Source organism: Ipomoea nil, unplaced genomic scaffold, assembly GCF_001879475.1.
Source record: "Ipomoea nil cultivar Tokyo-kokei standard unplaced genomic scaffold, Asagao_1.1 scaffold2279, whole genome shotgun sequence".
Taxonomy (NCBI): domain Eukaryota; kingdom Viridiplantae; phylum Streptophyta; class Magnoliopsida; order Solanales; family Convolvulaceae; genus Ipomoea; species Ipomoea nil.
In genome coordinates this window covers 1,748,362-1,770,424 of record NW_017618707.1, presented here as the reverse complement: position 1 = coordinate 1,770,424, position 22,063 = coordinate 1,748,362, and the positions used below count along the sequence as shown (strand labels likewise).

The 22,063-nt window shown below is 34.8% G+C and overlaps 4 protein-coding genes and 1 pseudogene across 5 annotated transcripts; 2 read left to right on the top strand and 3 right to left on the bottom strand.

The window, feature by feature from the left end:
- Window positions 1-1,508: 1,508 nt before the first annotated feature.
- LOC109150413 lies at window positions 1,509-4,462 on the bottom strand (annotated as a pseudogene).
- Window positions 4,463-8,492: 4,030 nt separating this feature from the next.
- Window positions 8,493-10,463, top strand: LOC109150412. The gene has a single exon (XM_019298321.1). It carries the CDS (start codon window positions 8,493-8,495, stop codon window positions 10,461-10,463), a length of 1,971 nt encoding a protein of 656 aa, XP_019153866.1.
- Window positions 10,464-11,826: 1,363 nt separating this feature from the next.
- On the bottom strand, window positions 11,827-12,296 carry LOC109150411. The gene is made up of 2 exons (XM_019298320.1): window positions 12,195-12,296; window positions 11,827-12,132 (listed from the first exon to the last, which is right to left on the bottom strand). Exons 1-2 carry the CDS (start codon window positions 12,294-12,296, stop codon window positions 11,827-11,829), a joined length of 408 nt encoding a protein of 135 aa, XP_019153865.1.
- Window positions 12,297-16,922: 4,626 nt separating this feature from the next.
- LOC109150625 (protein yippee-like At5g53940) lies at window positions 16,923-19,433 on the top strand. 2 transcript variants are annotated; one of them, XM_019298601.1, is made up of 5 exons: window positions 16,923-17,170; window positions 18,075-18,122; window positions 18,782-18,890; window positions 19,026-19,081; window positions 19,193-19,433. In XM_019298601.1, exons 1-5 carry the CDS (start codon window positions 17,154-17,156, stop codon window positions 19,269-19,271), a joined length of 309 nt encoding a protein of 102 aa, XP_019154146.1. In that variant the 5' UTR covers window positions 16,923-17,153; the 3' UTR covers window positions 19,272-19,433. The 2 variants fall into 2 exon arrangements, with proteins under 2 accessions (XP_019154146.1, XP_019154145.1); XM_019298600.1 differs by having other exon boundaries at window positions 16,928-17,170; window positions 18,075-18,118.
- LOC109150623 (ribosomal protein L11 methyltransferase) lies at window positions 19,399-21,994 on the bottom strand. Its single transcript, XM_019298597.1, has 7 exons — window positions 21,681-21,994; window positions 21,316-21,387; window positions 21,065-21,205; window positions 20,816-20,881; window positions 20,374-20,541; window positions 19,835-20,161; window positions 19,399-19,648 (listed from the first exon to the last, which is right to left on the bottom strand). The coding sequence occupies exons 1-7, from the start codon at window positions 21,975-21,977 to the stop codon at window positions 19,535-19,537; spliced, it is 1,185 nt and encodes a 394-aa protein (XP_019154142.1). The 5' UTR covers window positions 21,978-21,994; the 3' UTR covers window positions 19,399-19,534.
- Between the last annotated feature and the right edge of the window lie 69 nt (window positions 21,995-22,063).

Genomic DNA, 22,063 nt, shown 5'->3' with positions numbered 1-22,063 from the left:
TTTTTTGCCTGCATGGACAGCTCAGTTAGTCATAGGGGTACAATTTGAGAAGAATGACCAGGGATCGAGTCTCACCAGTGAAAGTGTGGGAGCAACCTCACTCTCAAACGGTAAGTAGACCTCTGCTGGTTCAACTGAGTTAATTATCAGATAGATTTACATCCTTAGATGCTCTATCGAACTGGGGAGTGGAGGGCTAAGTTACCATGATTTACATCTTCCTAGATGTTTTGTCGGACTGGAGTGTGGAAGACCCTGACCTCCTAAATGCTCTGTTGGGCTGGAATGTAGAGGACCCTTGAAGATGGAGATTCAAGCCAAAAATTTGATTAAAACATATATAATACTAATGCAAGTTTATTTATTTATTTGAAGGGATGCAAGTTTAATTTTTAATTGTAATTATATTATTTTTTTCATATTTAGTTCTTTATAATGTTATCGATTACATGCATTTTCATCAAATTTAATACTCCATCATGTAACCCATCCCTTTCTTCGTTCAATATTCTGCGCATAAATTATTGCCAACAAATAATAGATCACAAATATGGATTTTCTAGTAAAAATTAAACTTGGAAACAATCCCAAGATTAGCATCCTATGACAAATATTCACTTCTGATTTCTGATACCCCAATGACACCTTCACACCTTGTTATGGGCTTCCCTCAGGATGAAACAAATCTAGGGGACAATATAATATGATTTGATATTCTTCATGTGCTCCATACTGTAATTTAATCATTATTATACTCATATCCCACTGCAATTATATTATAACATGATCCCACGCACTTTTAACGCTCTATCTGTATTTCTAAAATGAAAGGATTAATTAAACTCTCAAATAGAATTGAAGATAGTAATAATACACTTCATGGGAGATATGCAGAAGATAGTATTAGTTCATGAATTATAGGATGGTACGACTTTCGTTTCTAATTAATATAAAATTTCAATAATACCTTAACTAATCACTAAGATTGCTATTTAGTCCTTATTCTGACAAATACTGCTATTTTTAACCAAAAATATCACATATATTTCTAACATAAATTTTAATCAAAGACAAATTAGTAACTTTTGAATATCGAAAGTATTTGTTTCAACTATTCACAATTGCTTTCACATTTTCACATCACAAATATCCTAATCTCTATTTAAAATCCACTAAATCATTTAAGAAGATCATCTCTAGTGTATAGTAAAACTTACTAGGTGCTATATAAGTTTGACAAATTATTGTGTGGACCATAAATATCAGGTACATTTTTAATATATTAAAAATGTACTTTCAAAAAATATACCTTACGTACATAAATAATGTATCCTTAGTATATTAAAAATGTATTTTTTATTTATGATCCACACAATTGTAAAAATCATAATCCATGTAATAATGATTGATATAAGTTCCAATCCAAAAATAATAATAATAATAAATAAAATAGTTTTCCCTTACAAGTTACAACTATTAACTGGGAGTAATGAAGGATTACTAATGCATATAAACTGTTAGCTTCCTTTTTTTCAATTCCTGTGAACTATATGGAAGTAATGGTTACAATACAAAGTTATGATTACAGACAATATGTTCAGCTGCAACTGCTGTGGCCTTTTCTTCCTATACTTTTTTCATTCTATCACAATTTGAGTGTGTTATTGTCTGGTGTATAGTCTTAGTTGAATCAGAAACTGCAAAACAAAGCTATATCCGAATTGCTATACATTTACCTTAATTACATATAACGTCATACTTAAACCTTAAAAGTCTCCCCTGAAATATGGAGAACCGAAGTATGAGCTAGAGAATGTGCCTCCCGGATCCCACATTAGGGAAAAGTACACAGCCCCAAGCAAACCTCTCATTTCCCAATGGGGTGATCTCGTCTTGCGCAGGGATCTCTTCCCCGCCTCGGAAGAAGGTTGCGAAGAGGCCCCACGCCAAACACACGATGCTTCCGCTGATACCACCAAGTCCTATGAGGAACGAAGTGGCGAAAGTTAACAAATTGGTGGTGCTTCTGCCAAACATGGCTTGCGCGATATGCCCCCCCTCGAGTCTCCCACACGGCAATAAATTCAAAGAGCTAAGTGAACAGATCACTTTGATTGAGTTGTTACGCCTTTCATGCAAAAGAATAGCATCTCCCTACTTCAGTTTCGGAATAAGCAAGATGGAAGGAACTAAATAGAGGCTTGTTATTATAATTAAGAGCGTCTCGTGGTTTTAGCATCAATTGGTAGCTAGGGGGATTATTGGGCAGAGACCAGTGAAGGGCTGCTTCTCAAAAATGTGATGACGGCTGTCCATAAGAAATTAAAGTCTATAGCTTTTGGCGTAGTGTAAGCGCTTGTTCCCTAACTTAGAATCTAGATGGGTTCTACTACGAGTATGAAGTGGGCACAACAACAAAACAAAAGCACAGATTGCCGGAGAAAATAGTATTCTTAACATCATACCAGCTTCAATATGTTCTAAACGAGGTCAAACTCACCTAAGAGACCAGCAAAAGCAAGGGGATCGACCGGGACCCCCACACCCTCGACTGCATAAGGCAGCACATTTCCCAGCATATGGCCCAATAACATATTGAATAAAAGAGAACGGAGGATTATTCTCAAAGAACTGAGGTCTTATGTACCTGCAAACGATCGAATAGAAATAAATGAGCAACTGTGAAGTGAAAAGGCTTAAGGCAGCCTTTTGAGTATTACAAAAGGTAAACTAAATCACTTACAGCGCATTTTCACCGCCATTAAAGCTTCCGTCAGATATAAAAGCAGCGACAACAAGTAGCAGTGATGTCACATAGGCACTTGCGGTCCTAGCAACTGGAATGTCAAATAGAGCCTTCTTATTTGGTAGCAGAGACTCGTAGTTGTTCATAACACCAAGGCATCCGGTCCAATTGGATGGAACAAGAAAGGATGGACTAAGTTTGACACCATACCGGGATGCTACCACTCTTGTTGTTATCTGCAAACACATAAGACGATACAGAACTCAACAACTGACGGTTCCAATTTAAGGATAAGCACTTGCTTCAAAGAATCAATATACTCATCTAATTGGTACATATATTTAAGTTGCAACGCATACCTCTGAAACTCCCAAAATTGTCAAGAAGCCACCAAAGAGAGGCACCACATCCGCCAAGTAGTCGTCAATTGTAGCATCAGGCTTGAGGAAGAAGCCACTCGTCAAATTAAAGCTATTGTCCCGAAAGTTGTAACGCATAGTGCAATTGCACTAATATAACCCCAAGGACTGCTTAACTTGGTTGACTCAAATTGAAGATCCATCTCCAGTTTAGGTTGCACCACACAAGCCTTAAGAAACAGCAATCACCAACACGCAATAAAATGAAAACATTTACAAACAAAAGGACAATCAAGCTACATGCTTTGAGCTTTCTTTATTCAACACAAGTATATATGTGTCTATCGTTACTTACATAACAATAGTATCGGTTATCATATAGGCCTGCATCGGCTTAGTATTTGTGAAAACTAATGTCCAGGCAATTGATTCAAACTCCAATTTGAGATGGCTTAACCAACAGGAGTCTCTAGAGTTCCAGCCAACATCTAAAATACCTCTAAAAAATCATCACTTTAATCACTTAAAAGTCACCCAATCAATGAACATTCTCACCTACAAACTAGATTTAGGAGCAAATAAGAAATTTTTTGGCACAAGTCTAACGGACCAGGTGGCTAAAAGAAATAGGAGACTGCTACGCACTTATAAGGAAATAAAATTGCGTCTTCACTACTAGCTATTGCTTTTAGCGTATTGGTAAGCAATTGATCCTAAGACTAACAAATAGTATTGGAAAGGAAGCTTCAATAATAGAAAAGATGAGTTACCAGTTTCTTAATGTCATTTGTTGTTTCCTCCGTAAACCACAAAACAAATAGCTTGGGTATTACTTGTTGAATGGGTTTCCAATAAAGATCCCTCCATCTCCAAATCTCCTAACATCTGTGGCGAAAAACGTATTAAACCCAAAGCAGCTCTTTAACTGCCATTCAAAGTTCAGATCAGACACACAATAGATTCTGTTAATAATTAGCTTTTTATTGTAATGCCATTTGAGAAGCAAAATGTATACTAACCTTATTAACCTCTCTTTCTCTCTGGACAAACTGTCACGAAGCAGCCTATTCAGTAAGCTCACCACTGGATTGCTACTGCTCTGTCTATCAAGTTCCTTCAACCTCTTCTTCTCCAGCTTTATAGCAGCCTCAATTGAGGGGTTTTCCAATCCATTTCTTGCTGCTTCTCTCTCTCTCTCTCTCTCTCTCTCTCTCTCTCTCTCTATCTCTTTCTGCAATTCGCCTTCCAAGTGCAAGTTTTTCTTCGCGATTTCCTCATTCTGTGCCTCTTCGTGAGCCACAGCCACCGGAGATTTTGGAAATTCGTGGCGGCGAGTTTTGGCGCTGTGTCTTCGAAAACAAGATAAACGACCGTGTCACAAAATTCTCAACGGAGCAGTTTGTACAAAAATCAGCGTATTCAATTCTTATCTTAATACTAGTTTTTAACGCTCATTGCGCGATTGGGATAATGCCCAATAATTTTTTTTAAATAAGTATTTTAAAGTATATTAAGGTAAGATTATATTGAAATTGTTCGTGCATAGATAATTGAAAGTTGAATTTGCGTATTTAAATAGGTAATTCTTCTCCCAAAGGTTGAGTCCCCAACCCCAAGGGCCCCCCACACTCCGACCCGACAGAGCATTGTGGGAAGTTGTAAATCACGGTGACTCAATGGTTTAGCAGACCCACTTTGGACATAATTCCTGCATTGCCGCCGCCGAGGTTCAAACCTTGGTCTCTTCTCCGAAATACTACCCACTACACCATTGAGCTAAGCTCGTGCGGTTTAAATAGGTAATTCTAAGTTTACAAATGCAAGATAATATAGTCAATATTGATTATAATTGTCAATAAAATAATTGTATAGGTATGGTTGAAACCAAATACGGTACATAAGGGAGAACAAATAAAAATTAGGGCATAAAATATTAAATATATACTAATATTGTTTGAGGAGATTCCGACATTAGGATTTGTGGTTAAGTTCTATTAAGACTTTAATATTAGAATTAAATTAATGGTGTAGTTATAATTCTATATTAGACTTTAATATTAGAATTATACTAACAGTGAATTAACGAAAAAGTTAAATGGATAATCATATAATTAAGGATAAATTAGAAAATCTTAAAAGAAAAAAAATTAAAACATGGCCTGAACAATATGAACCATTCATTTGATTTAATAATTTGGCGGTCATTTTTTCTACCCAATGTTAATAATTAAATAAATTCGCTGGTCAAATCCGCTAGTATAATCCGTTAATGCTAACCGCTGACTGCTGATTGTCAAACAAGGACATTGCGAGGTAATTCTCACTTCAATTTGTTGTGTGATTTGAATACTCTCTTTGTCACAAAATCTCTCAAAATTAGTTAACATGGTTGGCTTTATTAATTATATTTTTTTAATTTTTTCATGGTATTAATAAAATACTTGATAAATAAATATATAGCATTATTTTATGTTATAACTTTGATATTTAATTAGAAAAATAGTGCACAAAAAAGATAATAGATAATGTAGTGAATATAATCAATTGATGAATTTGAATGTAAAAAATTTTACATTTGAGAAAAATAAAGATAATATAACTAATGAAAATATTTCTTTTAATTAATTTATTGATAATTAATAAATTTTTTTTCACTGAACAAAGACATTGTAAGGACAATGTAGCGAATATAATCAATTAATAAATTTGAATATAAAGAATTTTTATATTGAAGAAAACTAAAGACAATATAACTAATAAAATTATTTATCTTATTTAATTTATTGATAATGAATATTTTTTTTTTTTGAATAAAGACATTGTGGACACATAATTCTAAATTAAAGAAATGCATATGTATTATTTTTTGTTGTAACTACTAAATTATTATTTATATAATTTAATAAGGGTAAAATAGAGTACTAATTATGCCAACTTTGATTGGGATGAGGTTCGAACCTAAGACCTTTTTTTATTGAAATCAATGAGTAAGTTAACGGTGAACTAACGGCAATTCTTAAAAGTTTAACGGAATTAGTAACGGTGTGTGGGTATTTTAGGAAATTTTAGTGTAAAATTTAAATCTGATCAATCTTTTAATCAATATGAGCCTAAATAATTTAATAAGGGTAAAATAGAGTACTAATTATGCCAACTTTGATTGGGATGAGGTTCGAACCTAAGACCTTTTTTTTATTGAAATCAATGAGTAAGTTAACGGTGAACTAACGGCAATTCTTAAAAGTTTAACGGAATTAGTAACGGTGTGTGGGTATTTTAGGAAATTTTAGTGTAAAATTTAAATCTGATCAATCTTTTAATCAATATGAGCCATTCATTTGATTAAAATCTGTGACCGCCATTTTTTCTACCCATTATAGGCCTAACTCTCTTGGGCTCTTATTAGTATAGTAGATATATTATCCACAAATAAATAATAGAATAAGTTTAGGATTTTCCAAACTTCCGCTTCTATGTAGTTTTGTTACTTTATATTTATAAATTAGACTAGTATTTTCTATGCATAAATGCGCAAAAATAGAGTTAATACTCAAAATTGTCCTCGATTATAATGGTTTTTCTCAATTTCGTCCTAAACAACTTTGGTGACCTAATATTGTCCCAGATTTTTGTGTTTCGCTCAATTTAGTCTTCCGTTTGTTATTCCGTCAAATTGGTGTTAAATAAAGGGACAATTCAATAATATCAATATTGACCTCTTTTTACTTTCAACCTGCGAATTGAGAAATCTCTCTTTCTTACACGAATTACACCCAGAGTTACTCTCAGACCTACGAATAAAATTTTATATTCGCAGCTTCAGAAGTGATTCTGGGAGTAATTCGTAAAAAAAGAGGGATTTTGCACTTCACATGTCAATGAATAAAGAGATGACAATATTAAAATTACTGAATTGTCTATTTATTTAACAACAAATGGACGGAATAACAAATGGGGGACTAAATTGAGTAAAAACACAAAAGTCTAGGATGAAATTGCGTAAAAACACAAGACTCTGGGACTACATTAAGTCACCAAAGTCGTTTAGGACAAAATTGAGAAAAACCACTATAGTCAAAGACGATTTTGGGTATTAACTCCGCAAAAATATATGTCCAATATTTATGTTTTTTAAAAATAATTAACAATTTTTTTACTAATTAAAATTTAAATGAAATAATAAACTTTATTTATTATACTAGTATTTGCACTCGTGCGATGCACAAAATTGATTTGTAATTATTTAAATTAGAACCTCAAATATTATATAGTGCAATTAGAGATGTGGTTTAGATCGCTTATATATTTTGATGTTATCATTGATTGAAGGGAAAATCAACGATTTGGTCCCTCAATTGTTAGCGAAATATCAATGTCACCCTTTAATCACGAAATCATCGATTTAGTCCCTGGAAATAACTGTTTTTAGTCGATTTGCCCCCTCCGACCGTTTCCCGTAGAGACTCCGGCGAATGCTCCGATTTGGCATGGGTAAGTTGGTCATTTCACATTTTGCTCCTATTCTTACATCATTTTCCGCCTTTTTTGGTTAAGTGTTGAAGAACCCAGACAAAACCCTTACATTTCAGAGAAAGCCCTAAACCTTTTCCCTACCAAAATCCACCAAATTGGAGTAAAATCGGACTGATTGGAGCAAAATCGTAGGCATTGGAGCGACGGTATGACAAGTCGGAGGATTAATGGGTTTGCTACTACGCCAAATTGTAAGTTTTTCGTCTAAATTTAAGGTTTTTGTGGGATAATATGTTTTTGGTAGACAACAGTACATTAATGATTTATATTGGTGTTTTTTATTGGTGTTTTTGATTCGTACTGAGGTAGACAGACAACAGTGCATAAATGTATGTGTTTGGTTATTTTTTTTATTGGTGTTGTTACTTTGAAGTAGACAGCAGTGCATTAATGTCTGTGTTTGGTTGTTTTTTATTGCTATTGTTGCTTTGTAGAAGTAAGCAGGGATGGGGGTGGGGACCATGATTTGGTAGTATAAAGCAGTGCAGTTTTGCTTTTGTTGCTTAGATGCTATAAAACAGTGCAATTTTGATTTTTGGGGTGGGGACCATGTGTTGGTTGTATAAGCTTTACTACTATAAACTTTGTTTATGGATGGGGACCATAAACTGCATTTTTGTCAGCACTCAACTGTATTTTGTCTACTAGTATACTATTTTTTTTTTTTTTTACTTTTGTTGATTATTATCTCTTTATTTTATCTAGATGATGGTGAGGAAGAATCTGTTTTCACAGTAAAATTGCATCTTGGTGGGGATTTGATTTTGAAACCTAGGTTAAGTTATAAAAATGGGATAGTGGAGTATTTTGACCATTTTAATTGTGATGTTGGTACTATTCTGGATTTGAGAAGGATGGTCAGAATGCTTAGGTTTTGTGACAAAAAAGTACAATTTTGGTATAAGGTTGTCAACATAAGAAAACCTACAGTTTTAAGGATAAATAGTGATGCTGATATCCTAGGATTGATTACTGAAATTCCAGTGAACAAAGAGGTGGACATATATGTAGAGCATTTGTATGAAAATCAATGGGAAGATGATGTAGAAATCTCTAGGGAACTAGGAGATGATGTGTTATTGCATGATGAAGAAGTTAGTATGGAAAGTGATGAAGTAGAAGCAGGTGATGAAGTTGAATTACATGATGAAGGACAACCTGATATTGCAAACAATCTTACGGACACTGCTACTAGTTCAAAACAGAAGGTGGTTGAGGATTTTGTGGAGATTGAATGTGAGTTATCTGAACAAGTACTAAGGAGTTTGTGTGATTCAGATTCAGAGGGGCAAGTTCATGGTCCATTAAATGTGTTTGAAGAGAGAAATTTAAAAAAGGAAGGGTTTAAATTTGTGCTTGGAATGGTGTTTAATTCTGCTAAAGAATTCAAGTGGGCAGTTCAATACCATGAAAGTCTGAGGCAGAAAGATGTTATGTTTAAGAAGAATGAGGCAAGAAGAGTTAGGGTAGTGTGTAGACACCAACAGGTCTGCAATTGGTCTATTTTTGGTTCAAAAAGCAATTCAGGTTCTCCATTTACTATCAAGACTTACAATTCTGTTCACACATGTGGGAATCAAGATGAAAACAAGCTTGTAACTTCTGGTTTTTTAGCAAAATTATTCAAGGAAGATTTTAGAATGAATACAGAATGGGGTAGAGGACCATTTCAGGAGCATGTGAAGGCTAAATTCAACTGTCAGCTAACTAGAAACCAAGCATATTTGGCAAAAAAGAAAGCTATGAAGCAAATAGATGGACAAGACTTGGAACAATTCAACTTACTGAATGACTATTGTGAAGAACTAAGAAGAAGCAACCCTGGAAGCACTGTCAAAATGAAGTTAGACACTGAATTTAGTGTGAATGGAAGGCCTAGATTTGTTAGGCTATACATTTGCTTTGCAGCTTGCAAGGAAGGGTTTGTTAGGGGTTGTAGACCCATTATTGGGGTTGATGGCTGCCACCTAAAGGGTGCTCAAAAAGGAGGGCAACTACTGAGTGCAATAGGTTTAGATGGGGATAATAGTCTTTTTCCAGTAGCATTTGCTATAGTTGAGGGTGAGTTGAAGGAGACATGGTCATGGTTTTTGGATTTATTGGACAGTGACTTAAATATCTCAAATAATCCTGGTGCTTGGACAATCATTTCTGATAAACAGAAGGGCTTAATACCTGCTGTGGAGGAACTATTTCCAGGGCTTGAACATAGGTTTTGTGCTAGGCATCTACATGCCAATTTTATGAAGGATGGGTTTACAGGGAATTCCCTCAAAATGCACTTCTGGGCAGTGTGTAAGGCTACTACTGAGGCAGATTTTCATGCAAAGATGGAGGAGCTAAAGTTGGAGAATCCTAAGGCTTTTGAATGGTTAAGTGCAAGGGATCCAAAACACTACTCTAGGGCATTTTTCAGCACATTCCCAAAGTCAGATTTGCTACTTAATAATCTTTGTGAATCTTGGAACAGTTGCATTCTAAATTTCAGGGATAAGCCAATACAAACAATGGTTGATAAGATAAGGTTATATTTGATGATTATGATGCAAAAGAATAGGGACAAAATGAGTTGTCATCCCTTCAAGGTCTGTCCAAAAATTCAGAAAATCCTAGAAGAAGGAAAAGAGAGATGTTGTAGATTCAATGCATATAAATCTGTTGGTGATATTTATCAAGTTGATGATGACAGTTTCAAGCCTTTCAAGATTGATCTAGGTGCTAGGCAGTGTAGTTGCAGGAGATGGGACCTCACTGGCATACCATGTACACATGCCATTGCAGCTATAAGGAAAAAGGGTGATATTCCAGAAGATTATGTCCATTAATGTTATACAGTGGAGCAGTACATGAGAGCATATGGCCCTGCAATATTGCCTATCCGAGCCCCAGAATTATGGCACAAAACTAGTGAACCACCCCCAATCCCACCAAAGTATAAGCCACAACCTGGGAGGCCAAAGAAGAAGAGAAAGATAGATCCAATTGTTGAAAAGCCAAATCAAACAAAATCTACTAAACAATGAGAAGTTAAAAAGTGTAGGTTGTGTGGCATGAAAGGTCATAATAGGACTACTTGCAAGACAAAAGGCAAACAGGTAAGTGGATGTGTGGTTATTTTTAACTGGTTTGTGTGGCATGATGGTTTTGTTAACTTCTTTTATTGCTTGAAGGTACAAGAACCAGTGGTAGATCAAGTAAATGCAGAGCAGCAGGAACCTGAACATCATTTCCCTCAAGAGCAATGCCATGATGTGGTGGTTGAGACACAAGTCCCAGACTTTGTGCTAAATGAAATGGTAAGTTGGATTTAACACTTGGCAGTGCATATAAACTTTAACACAAGTCCCAGACTTTGTTATTTATAATTTTTTGTGCCCATATTTTCAGGAAGCAATGACATCCCAACCATCACAAGCAATTGAAGGAAAAAATGTGATCCCAAGCATGTCGAATTTTATCTCTTCACACATATCATCTCAAGCTGTAGATCATGGGATTACCACTAGAAGGAAGAAATATGTAACTGTTGGAGGACTAAAAGGCATGAAGAAAAAGTGATGAACTTGGTGTTGGAGGACTAAAAGGCATGCAGAAATATGTAACTGTTGGGAAACTATTTTGTAGGAGTATTTTGTAAGCTTAAATGTAATTGTGAATTGGTGAACTTGGTGTAAGTTGGAAAACTTTTTTGTAAGATGGTGAATTGGTTAATACCATGTGGTAATACTACTTTTTTGTAAGATTCAAGAATTGGTTCAGTTAATGCCAATATTGGAGAAGTTTATGTGAATTAGTTATGTGAATTGGTTATGTGAATTGATAGGAGCAGTTTTTGTGGAGCAGGTTTTGTGTAAGTTGGTTATGTGAATTAGTTAAAGCCAATATTGGAGCATGTTTTGTGTAAGTTGGTTATGTGAATTAGTTAAAGCCAATATTGGAGCATGTTTTGTGTAAGTTGTCAAAATGAATCTAACCATCCACTACCAAAATGAAGCTAACTGGAAGCACTGTCAAAATGAGAAGCTAACTGGAAGCACTGTCAAAATGAGAAGCCAAAATGAATCTAACCATCCACTTATCATTAACATCAGAAGCCAATTCATTACACCATCCACTGGAAAACAAACTACACCATCCACTGGAAAACAAACTACACCATCCATTGGACTCCCAAATCAGATTAGAGTACTACCTAAGCTGCAATAACCCTACATTTTCTACATCAAATTTCATCCATGTATTCATGACAAACAATGCAAATAGAAAACCAATTCCAAATCCATACAAAAACTTAAAATTGGACTCCCAAATCTTCTTATTAAATTCATGATCCTTTTTCTCAATTGTCAAGTGCAGCTTGTCAATTTCCTTCTCATACTTGTCTGCCCTCTTCAACAATCCTCTAATGACATTTGCTACACGATCGGAGACATCATAGTCCATCCATTCAAAATACCTGCAACTCTCATTTCCCTGAGCAGAGTAGAACTCACACTGTCAAATGTTCCCAAAATTTAAGCTAAATATTCCCAAAATTTACAAAATTTAACACTTACTCCGTATCTTGGACATGCCCTAAATCTCTTCCCTGGGTTAGCATAACTCCATGACATCTTCATTGGAGCCAAATACCCGCACCTACATCGCACCTCCGCCATGAATTCCGCTGAAGAAGTGTTGTTGCAAGACATTATGTTTCTTATTCGTTGCTTGGAGTCTTCAATCTCTTCAAATCTGCTCTCTGTTCAATTCTCTGTTCAATCCCTTCAAATCTACTCTCTGTTCAATTCGCTTGTATCGTTGAAGAAGAAGGAGACTAAACCAATTAAATAGGGCAAAGAGAATAGGAGCAAAATGTGAAATGACCAACTTACCCATGCCAAATCGGAGCATTCGCCGGAGTCTCTACGGGAAACGGTCGGAGGGGGCAAATCGACTAAAAACAGTTATTTCCAGGGACTAAATCGATGATTTCGTGATTAAAGGGTGACATTGATATTTCGCTAACAATTGAGGGACCAAATCGTTGATTTTCCCTTGATTGAATTTGTACAAATAATTGCTCAAATTAATAGCTAATGTCTAGATGTACACATGCGGTGCTATAACTTTGAAGATTTTATTTATCATTGTTTAGTATTTTCACATAAATTCCTTGTTTCGGATGTACATAATTGTATAAACAAATGTACATAATTATATACCATAATGTACATATTCGCGTCAACTTCCTATACAACTTAACAAAACGACATCATTTTGGGAGGCGCGAGGCGCACAATGTTGTGTGCGTTGTGGTGCAGGGTATATATAACGATTGTTATGCTGTGGAACCGTGTCCACCTTGCAAGGTGGACACTGTTCTATATTTATAATTAATGAACTATATGTTCATTATTATAGAGTTATATATTCACAATCTTTGAACTTCATATTCATAATTATTGAACTCTATATTCATTATTCATAATTACAGAACTCTATGTTCATAGTTATTGAACTATATGTTCATAATTATAATGATATATATTCATAATTTTTGAACTTCATATACACAATTATTGAATCTCTACATTCATAATTACAAAATTATATGTTCATAATTATGTTCACAACACTATGTTCATAATTATAGAACTATATATTCATAATTTTTGAACTATATATTCAGAATTTTTTTTTTTTTTTGTTTGGGAATTGACATACCGACCAATTTGGGGGTTTAGTGCCACATTTTGTGTACACTTGATATGCGGGATTAATCGCCAAAACGTACAGATTGTGTATAAAAACTGTATTTACCAAAACGCCAATTAATTTTCAAAATGCACAAGTCTATACTATTAAGTGTACTGGTTTATACTATCAAGTGAATAATAAGTGATGGGACATATTCGCACAGAACGTACAGATTGTGTATAAAAACTGTATGAGAGCATATGAAGAAAGAGATAAGATCTGGAAAAGGGCTCTCCATTTACTCTTTTATTGAATGCTTAGAGAGGTAGTAGAAGAGAAGAGAGAAATGGTTTTTGTGTGTATAGAGAGAGAGAGCAAAATTAAAGGAAGAGCCTCCACAATGAAGGGATAAGGCCTTTTATATAGGCCCCAAGAACTGACCAGCTGACTTTGATCAAGACTCATATTGTTTAATTCCGACCTGATTACAAAACGAGAGTACAGACGTATAGGGAAGTTAAAACTGGGTTATATTCCGATCCCTAAGTATATATTATCAAGTGCATAAGCTTATACATGCTACAAATTTTGATTTTTTTTTTTTTGTTTTTTTTAATAGTCATTGGTCTAGAAAGATCAACGATTTATATCTCACTTCATTTTTTACTTGGGGCCTTTAATTTTTACATCCCAAAAGGAAGGTCTTAGATTCGAACACCGCATCCTAATTAGAGTTGACATAGTTGTTGAACATATACTATGAATTTAATATTTTAGAGTGTATTAAAAAAATATAATATAAAATTTAATATGAACTTTAGTCAATTAGGCAACTTATTATGTAGACTATGGTCTATACAATGTTGTGTGGACCATAAAAACTACATTTTTCATATACTAAAAATATATTATTTGTATATTGAATGTATATTACACAAAATAATGTACTTTTAGTATTCAAATAATGTACTTTAAAAAAAAGTATATTTTTAATATACTAAAAGTATATTATTTGTGTGGTAAATGTATATTAGGCTAACTACATTAGTGGATTTTTCATGGTTAAAATAAATAAATGTATATATATATATATATATATATATATATATATATATATATATATATATATATATATAGCTTATGTGGAGGAGAGATAGGGAGGAGAGAAAAGTATGTGAATCTCCCTTCAAAAGATGGTTTTTTTGTGGGCCAGGAGAGAGAAAGGGATAGCTTAATATACGCACGCACCCGTTGGCATGTTAAGACCTTTGTTTTTTTATTTTTTATTATTATTTTTTTTTTTGGCGTCAGATATGTTTTTTTTTTTTTTTTCTCTCATTTTCTATCTTCTCTCTCCCTCTCCCCTCTTTTGGTTGGCAACTCAAAAACCTCACTATTGAGAATGTCATTATTTGATAATATACAAAATAATGTACTTTTTATTTATAGTTCGCACAACTGTGTAGACCATAGTCCACCAAATAATACTCCGTCAATTAATAAGTCAGACTAATACATAGCATTCAAAGTGAGCATCAAAGATTACAAATAAGAAAACTTGAAAATTATTTTCTTGCAATTTTTTAAAAAACAAATCTATGTTAAGTTTTTTCGTTTAATTAATTTTATTTTGATTATTTAGAACAATACTCAATATTTTAATTACAGTTTTGTATTATTGAAAATGATTTAGGTCATTATGATATTAACAATTTTTGTGTATATTTTTATAATAGTACAATTATACATTACTTTATAAATATTGTATATTTATATTATTATTTTGTATTACACAAAATTGTTGTTGAATCTCCCAGGTAAAACATGCAGTGAGATATGAGCTATGGTTGATCAAATTAAATGTTCAGTGTCACTTGAAATTGTAATATAATTGTATGTGACTAAAAATAAGTTTCTTTAAAAAAGCTTTTGTATTATAATATCTTAAAACTAATTTTGTTGTCAGCATAGAAGGAATTCATGGCATGCAGGATGGGTTTATGGCACCACATGTCCCATTCAGAAAAACTTCACTCATTTGTACAAACAAAAGACCTCTTTTTTCTTTTTTTTTTGGTTAGTTGAAAACAAGTAATCCATAGTTATTTACATTTTACTCTCATAAATTGCAACAGGAAGCAAGTATTTTTTTTTTAAAGAGTTCTATATATAATATATATATATATATATATATATATATATATATATATATATGTGTGTGTGTGTGTGTGTGTGTGGACCCCACCCCACCCCACTTCTCTTCTCACATGCCAGGCACACGCTAACACTAGACTTACTTCGCTTATTCTATAAATACATCACCCTTCTACTATACAGTGTCCCAGTGTTGTAGACGCACTCTCTTTAATCAACGGAAAGGTAATACTCAGTATTTGTTTGTTTTTGAGCTTTGAAACTGTACATTGGTTTATTTTGTTCCGTCGAAGATCATTTTGCTTTGTAATATTTGTTTTTGAGCTTTGAAACTGTTCATTTGTTTATTTTGTTCCGACGATCGGTTTGCTTTGTAATGTTTGTTTGTTTTTTAGCTTTGAAACTGTACATTTGTTTATTTTGTTCCGTCGACTTTTTGAGCTTTGAAACTGTACATTTGTTTATTTCGTTCCCGTCGACTATCATTTTGCTTTGTAATATTTGTTTTTGAGCTTTGAAACTGTGCATTTGTTTATTTTGTGACGATCGATTTGCTTTGTAATGTTTGTTTGTTTTGAGCTTTGAAACTGTACATTTGTTTATTTTGTTCCGTCGACGATCGATTTGCTTTGTAATATTTGTTTGTTTTTGAGCTTTGAAACTGTACAGATGGTTAACTTGATTTTTGGTTTTGTAATTGCAGTTACGAAATGTTCACTTCCAAGCGCCAAATGGAAGCTAATCAAGCTGCACTGGAGTCTGAAGTCAGTGATCTCAAAGCTGAAAATGCTGCGCTCAAATTGCTGGTTAACCTATCTGAAGGCCAGTATCAGGAGATGAAACTACCAGACTGAAGGCTTTGTTGGCCAATCTAAGAGGCCAACTGCTCCTGATGGCAGAAGGCATTCCACATGGCCAGTGATACTATTCTACCTTGTTTGTTTAAGGTCACTTTTGGGCCTAGCTCACTTATGGGCTTTTTTATGCTTTTAGTTATTTTTAGACTGTTATGCACTTTTGGGCTTTGTAATGATTTTAGGTCACTTTTGGACCAAAATCTTTATTTTACACTAATTGCTATCTAAGCAAATAGCTATAGTTCTTATCCCACAAATTACTTATCTTTTCATCACTAAAACTGAAATAATCACTCCATTTCTGCTCAATTTATTTATTTCAATATCTTATTCTCTTCTGCAACTAAAACTTGATGCTTCGGAGATTCAGAGACTAAACAGTTCTTCATAATCTCATCTTAAACTATATAATCATTAAAAATATATTTTTTTATTTATAGTCCACACAGTAGTTATATGAACCATGATCCATTTAATAATGTCCTATTTTTCTCATTTATGGACCGTATTATGTGGATCATGTTATAAAGCCCATAAGCCCATCGATCTCAGAGCTCATTTGTTTCCCCTCAGAGATTCATTTTCTCAATTTTCCCAGCACTCCGGTGTCCAACACTTCAATTAAACTGACCATAATTCCCCTTTTTTTTTTTTTTTTTTTCTCTTATGTTCTGTTCACTCTAATCGATAGTTTTAACAAAGAGAAGGGATTTTGGGGTTGAGGAGAGGAAGAGAGAGAGACAGAGATGGGGAGATTATTTCTGCTGAATCTTGAAGGCAGGACATACAACTGCAAATTCTGTAAAACCCAATTAGCCCTTGTGGATGATCTTATTTCCAGGGTATCATTTTTATCTCATATTTTATTTAATGGAACTTTTCTGCTATTCATATAATCATATCTTTATATTTTGTTTATTATTTATTTATTAATGGTTTATTAAACATAGACATGTAGTTAAGTTTTATGTTTTCTAGGGTTATCCCAGTTTCCCTGAGAGGAAATTTTGGTCTAATCATAATCTTCAGACTTCAATGTATAAAAATTTGTTCTTGGAAGTATAAGTGTATAACTACTATTCTTGGTGGTATAAATTGATTCTTGGATGTGAACATTGGTGCTTGAAAAGTACACTTGGAAGTTGGAACTGTAATTGCAATTATTTGTGTATTAAAATTTTGGTTCTTGGGTGCAAACATTGGTGTTAGAAAAGCGTCTCAGAACTGTAATTACAATTCATGATCTCTCGAAAATTGGTTCTTAGATGCAAATACTGATGCTTCAAAAGCATTAGTAGAGGTCACCTAATGGACATTGGAAAACACTAGAGTAAACCCCGCCTTGTGACCCTAGCACGCAAAGGACCATAAGGAAGTAAACCAGCCTAGGTTACCCATAGTTGACTGGCTCAAACGAAGGGGGCAAGGATTCGAACTCGTGACCTTGTAGTTACAAGCGTGGATCTCTTGCCATCTTCACTGGGGTTACGGGTTACCCCCACCTAATGGACCTCTTGATTTCATGGACTATGTAGTCTGTCTTTCTACCGATTGTTCTTCATTCCTAATATTAAAGATTTGCAGCACAGTGTAATATACCCTGCAATAACTGTTACATGCCTATTTACTTTGGTAATGATGAGCTTTTCTACTTAGATATTGCATTTGTTTTTGAAGTTCTTCCGTTTTTTGGACAAACTTTTACTATATCATAAGCTGATGGTTTGCTTTCCCCTATCTTGCCAGGCATTCCATTGTCGCAGAGGAAAGGCCTACCTATTCAATAATGTGTGGGTAACACAATGTGATAACTGCCTTAGGATTTTATCAGATTAATTTGCTTGTTTTACTCTCAATTTCACTGATCTATATCCACTTTCAATTGATAGCAGCAACAGGCTAACGCTTTCAGAAAATTTTCACTTCTTTTTGTTTGGAGTTAAGCTTGGTTGTTTTCAGAATTTTGTAATTGTAGCACTGAATTTATCAGGAAAAATATAAGTTCTTTAAATATTTTCCTTGTTACAAGACTTGAGCTTAGAGAACCTTAAAAACAAGGGATTGCCAGAGTGCTAGCTGGTGGAGTTCTTAGCGTGGAGCCTCAAGTTAGGAATGGAGCTAGACTTCTGTACGAGGTAGTTGTGTTCAAATGAGGGGATAAGTGGGGATGATAAGCCCGGGAGTTTAGGGAAATAGATTATAGGATAAAACATGCAAATTATTGATGGTGAACTGATGAAGGGATTGTTGATCTAATCCACAGTTGTCCAGGTTTAGTGAAATAACTACATATGGACTAGGAATTAATAGAACCCGATGATGTATTCTTTTAGTCTGTTAGGCACTTATGATACTCTTTAACCAAGTGATGTGATTAATAACTCCGTTGTGGAATTAGAGATGTTCCACTCAATAAAGCCACTTAACATTCTTTTTTGTCTATTGCCACTCAGAGTGAACGTCACTGTTGGACCTCCTGAGGACAGGCCAATGATCTCAGGAATGCATACGGTAGCAGATATATTTTGTTGCTGTTGCGGGCAAATGGTTGGTTGGAAATATGTACGCCCTCATCTCTCTCTCTCTCTCTTTCCCTCCCATTGTGCATGCCCAGGAAGAGCTTGTTTGGTGCTGCGCTGCTTTTTCCTTGGATTATTTAGCTGATAACAGGTTATATTATGTGTTTTCCTGAGACAGGAATCTGCACATGACGATAGCCAAAAGTATAAAGAAGGCAAATTCATTCTCGAAAGGTATATCCTCTCTTTTATAACAGATTGCAGAGATTCTCCTTTCGCCCAATGAAATTTTACTCGCTTGTATATTCTGTTAGCCTTTGACACAAAATCTGATACTTTGGACAGAGGGGGGATCATTGACAGAATGGACACTGAGTTCTACATCGATACTCGTGCCTCTACAAGTGATACTGAAGATGCATAAAGTTTTTATGTTTGTACTTAAATTTAGCAGCAATAAATTTTCTTAGTTGTGCCTTGCCCCCTTTGTAGTTTGTAGATATAAAACCAAGACACTGGAGATCAGGTAGTTTCTACTTAAAATGCAGTAGTAATAAATAAACTGTGTTTATGTGCATTGAGAAAACCATTTATCAACTCAACAATACTGTTCTGAATAAAATTAATAGCACTAATCTGTAGTACAATAGTTAAAGCAGTTTCAGAATATCTATACCAAATGCTTCTTCATCCAGTACTGGGTATTCTCTTCTTGAATCCTGTTACACATGCCCAGTCATTCATCTCAGTGACCTTCATCCCATCAAGTAATTTAGAATAATGTTCTAAGATATATGGGATCTGCATAAAAAGTAAACCAGTGTCATATTGGTTCTAGCCAAACACATCCAATATCTAATAGCCATTTTAGACTACAACTAATATAGAATGAAGAAAGGCTTGAATCCCCAAGAACAGATCAATGGTATCAAGAATTCTGTTTATTTGCTATATAGTTCATTCCTTGTGAACTCAACAAGACCATACCTGCTCAGAAATGATACCAGATAGTCCCACAACTGCTCCAGGCTTTGCATAGGAGACAATCTGATCTGCTAACTCTAGGAGAGGATTTAGTAGTATATTTGCAATGACCACATCATATTTGTCTCTCTCGTTAAGAACATCCATATCATTCACATGTGGGATGCTCATTCCCGCGCTAGAACTATTATCATTGGGCAGGGTGCCAGATTCAGGAACAAGTTCAACAAGGAATTTGTCAGGTCCTATGTCATTCAGAGAAGCATTATGTCGAGCTGCTGTTATTGCTAGTGGATCTATGTCAAACCCCACTGAAAGTGCTGCACCGAACTGCAGTTTAAGGCATTAGCGGTGAGAGTTCAGGAAGCAACAAGAAAACGCCCATAGTGGGTAGATAGGCATTTGGCCCTATCTGCCGAGCCACTGAATTACTGTGATTTACATCGTTCCAGATAATGAAAACAACTCTCTTCTAGATAATGAAAAACAGATCATCTCCAGTATAGCTTAAATGCACATGAGTTGTGTAAAAAGCATTGTACCTTGATTGCTGCAATAGCAAGGATACCTGAGCCTGTTCCATAATCCAAGAAGGATTCTCCTCCTTTTATTATATCATGCAGCAACAAAAGACATAGTTTAGTTGTAGTGTGTTCTCCAGTTCCAAATGCCAAACCAGGATTCAGGATAATATTGGTTGCTCGAGGGTCCTACATGTTCAAACACAAAGAAAGAACTTAAATCTATATTTATGTGTGCATGAGAATAGCCATGTTTCAGAATTATAAAATATGCAGAAACAATTGAGCTCGGTCACTCAGATCCTTGTTCTAGTATAGAAATTAGAAAGCATCATTAACAATTAAAAGAAATTTTAGTTTCATAATAAAGGTTAGGCGACATCAATTTGTACACAAAAAAGAAGTCGGGACGCCCTATGGATTAGACAGATTGAAGCTTTACACAGGAAAGAGATGATCATACTGGAACAGGAATCCAATCAGGTACAATCCAAAGTCCCTCTTTAATTTCCAGTGGCTGAAAAGACTCCTGCAGTTTTGAGATGGTTTGTAAGAACAGCCATGAATAAGAGGTTGATTACAATCCAATCATTCACCACAATGAGTGGAAAAATCCAGACAAAATACACAAGGAATTTACTATGGAGTAGTAATTTACAAGGAGAGAAACAGTAATTATCCTGCAGAACAACAAAAGTGGGGTAAATTTTACCTGAGTTGCTTTAACCCAATCAATGTGGTTTTGCACCACAACTTCATAACTAGGCATTTCTCCCAAGCCTATGGAATCGACAGCACGAGAAATGCATTGCTTCACATCTTGATTGACAGAAAATATACAATCAAGACAAGCCTGCAAGATTAAACCAAGAATTCCCATATGAACCAAAAAAACTTGAAGGATTAGTCTAATTTTAGTCAAAAGGTGAAGGTGGAGATTCTGTAATTAACAGGATTAGCTACCTCATTGTCATCCCCTTCATCCACTGTTGTTGAACTGGCTCCAAAGCACAGAAGAGTCTCTGAAAGCATATCCTGGCAAATAGAACAAATCCCATTGCTATCTAAGCACATAGCTATAGTTCTTATCCCACAAATTACTAATAAACTGAAATAATCACTCCATTTCTGCTCAATTTATCTATTTCAATATCTGATTCTCTTCTGCAACTAAAACTTGATGCTTCGGAGAGTCAGAGACTAAAGAGTTCTTCATAATCTCATCTTAAAACTGGTTGGTTCATTTAACATAATATTATTACATCAATGTAAATGATATCAGGAAAAATAATAACGTAGAATAAACTTTTTGATTGGATTTTGCTTACCGCAACATCCTTCTGGCAGCGAATGCGGACCGAGAGGTACGAGGGGGAAGTGAATGAATCTCCGCTCAGAGTTCCCGACGGAGAAGAGGATGATGGCGTTGACAGTGCCGCGGAAGAGATATTGAGCCAACGTTGGTACTTTCTAGTACTAGTGGGCGTAGAAGGGAAGAATGAAAGGCGGGAGGGTGTTCGGAGGTGGTGAATGCGGCGGCCGGATGAGAAGTTGGCGGCGATAATGGTGGTGCGTGAAAGGTGTTTGAAGAAATGACCCCGAAGGGAAGAGAGTAACGTCGACATATTTCAATTTTGACCGCCACAAAATGAAAAGTATTATTACCTCATCTTATAACTTTTCCTTGTCTTGTCTAAACTCAAATTGATTT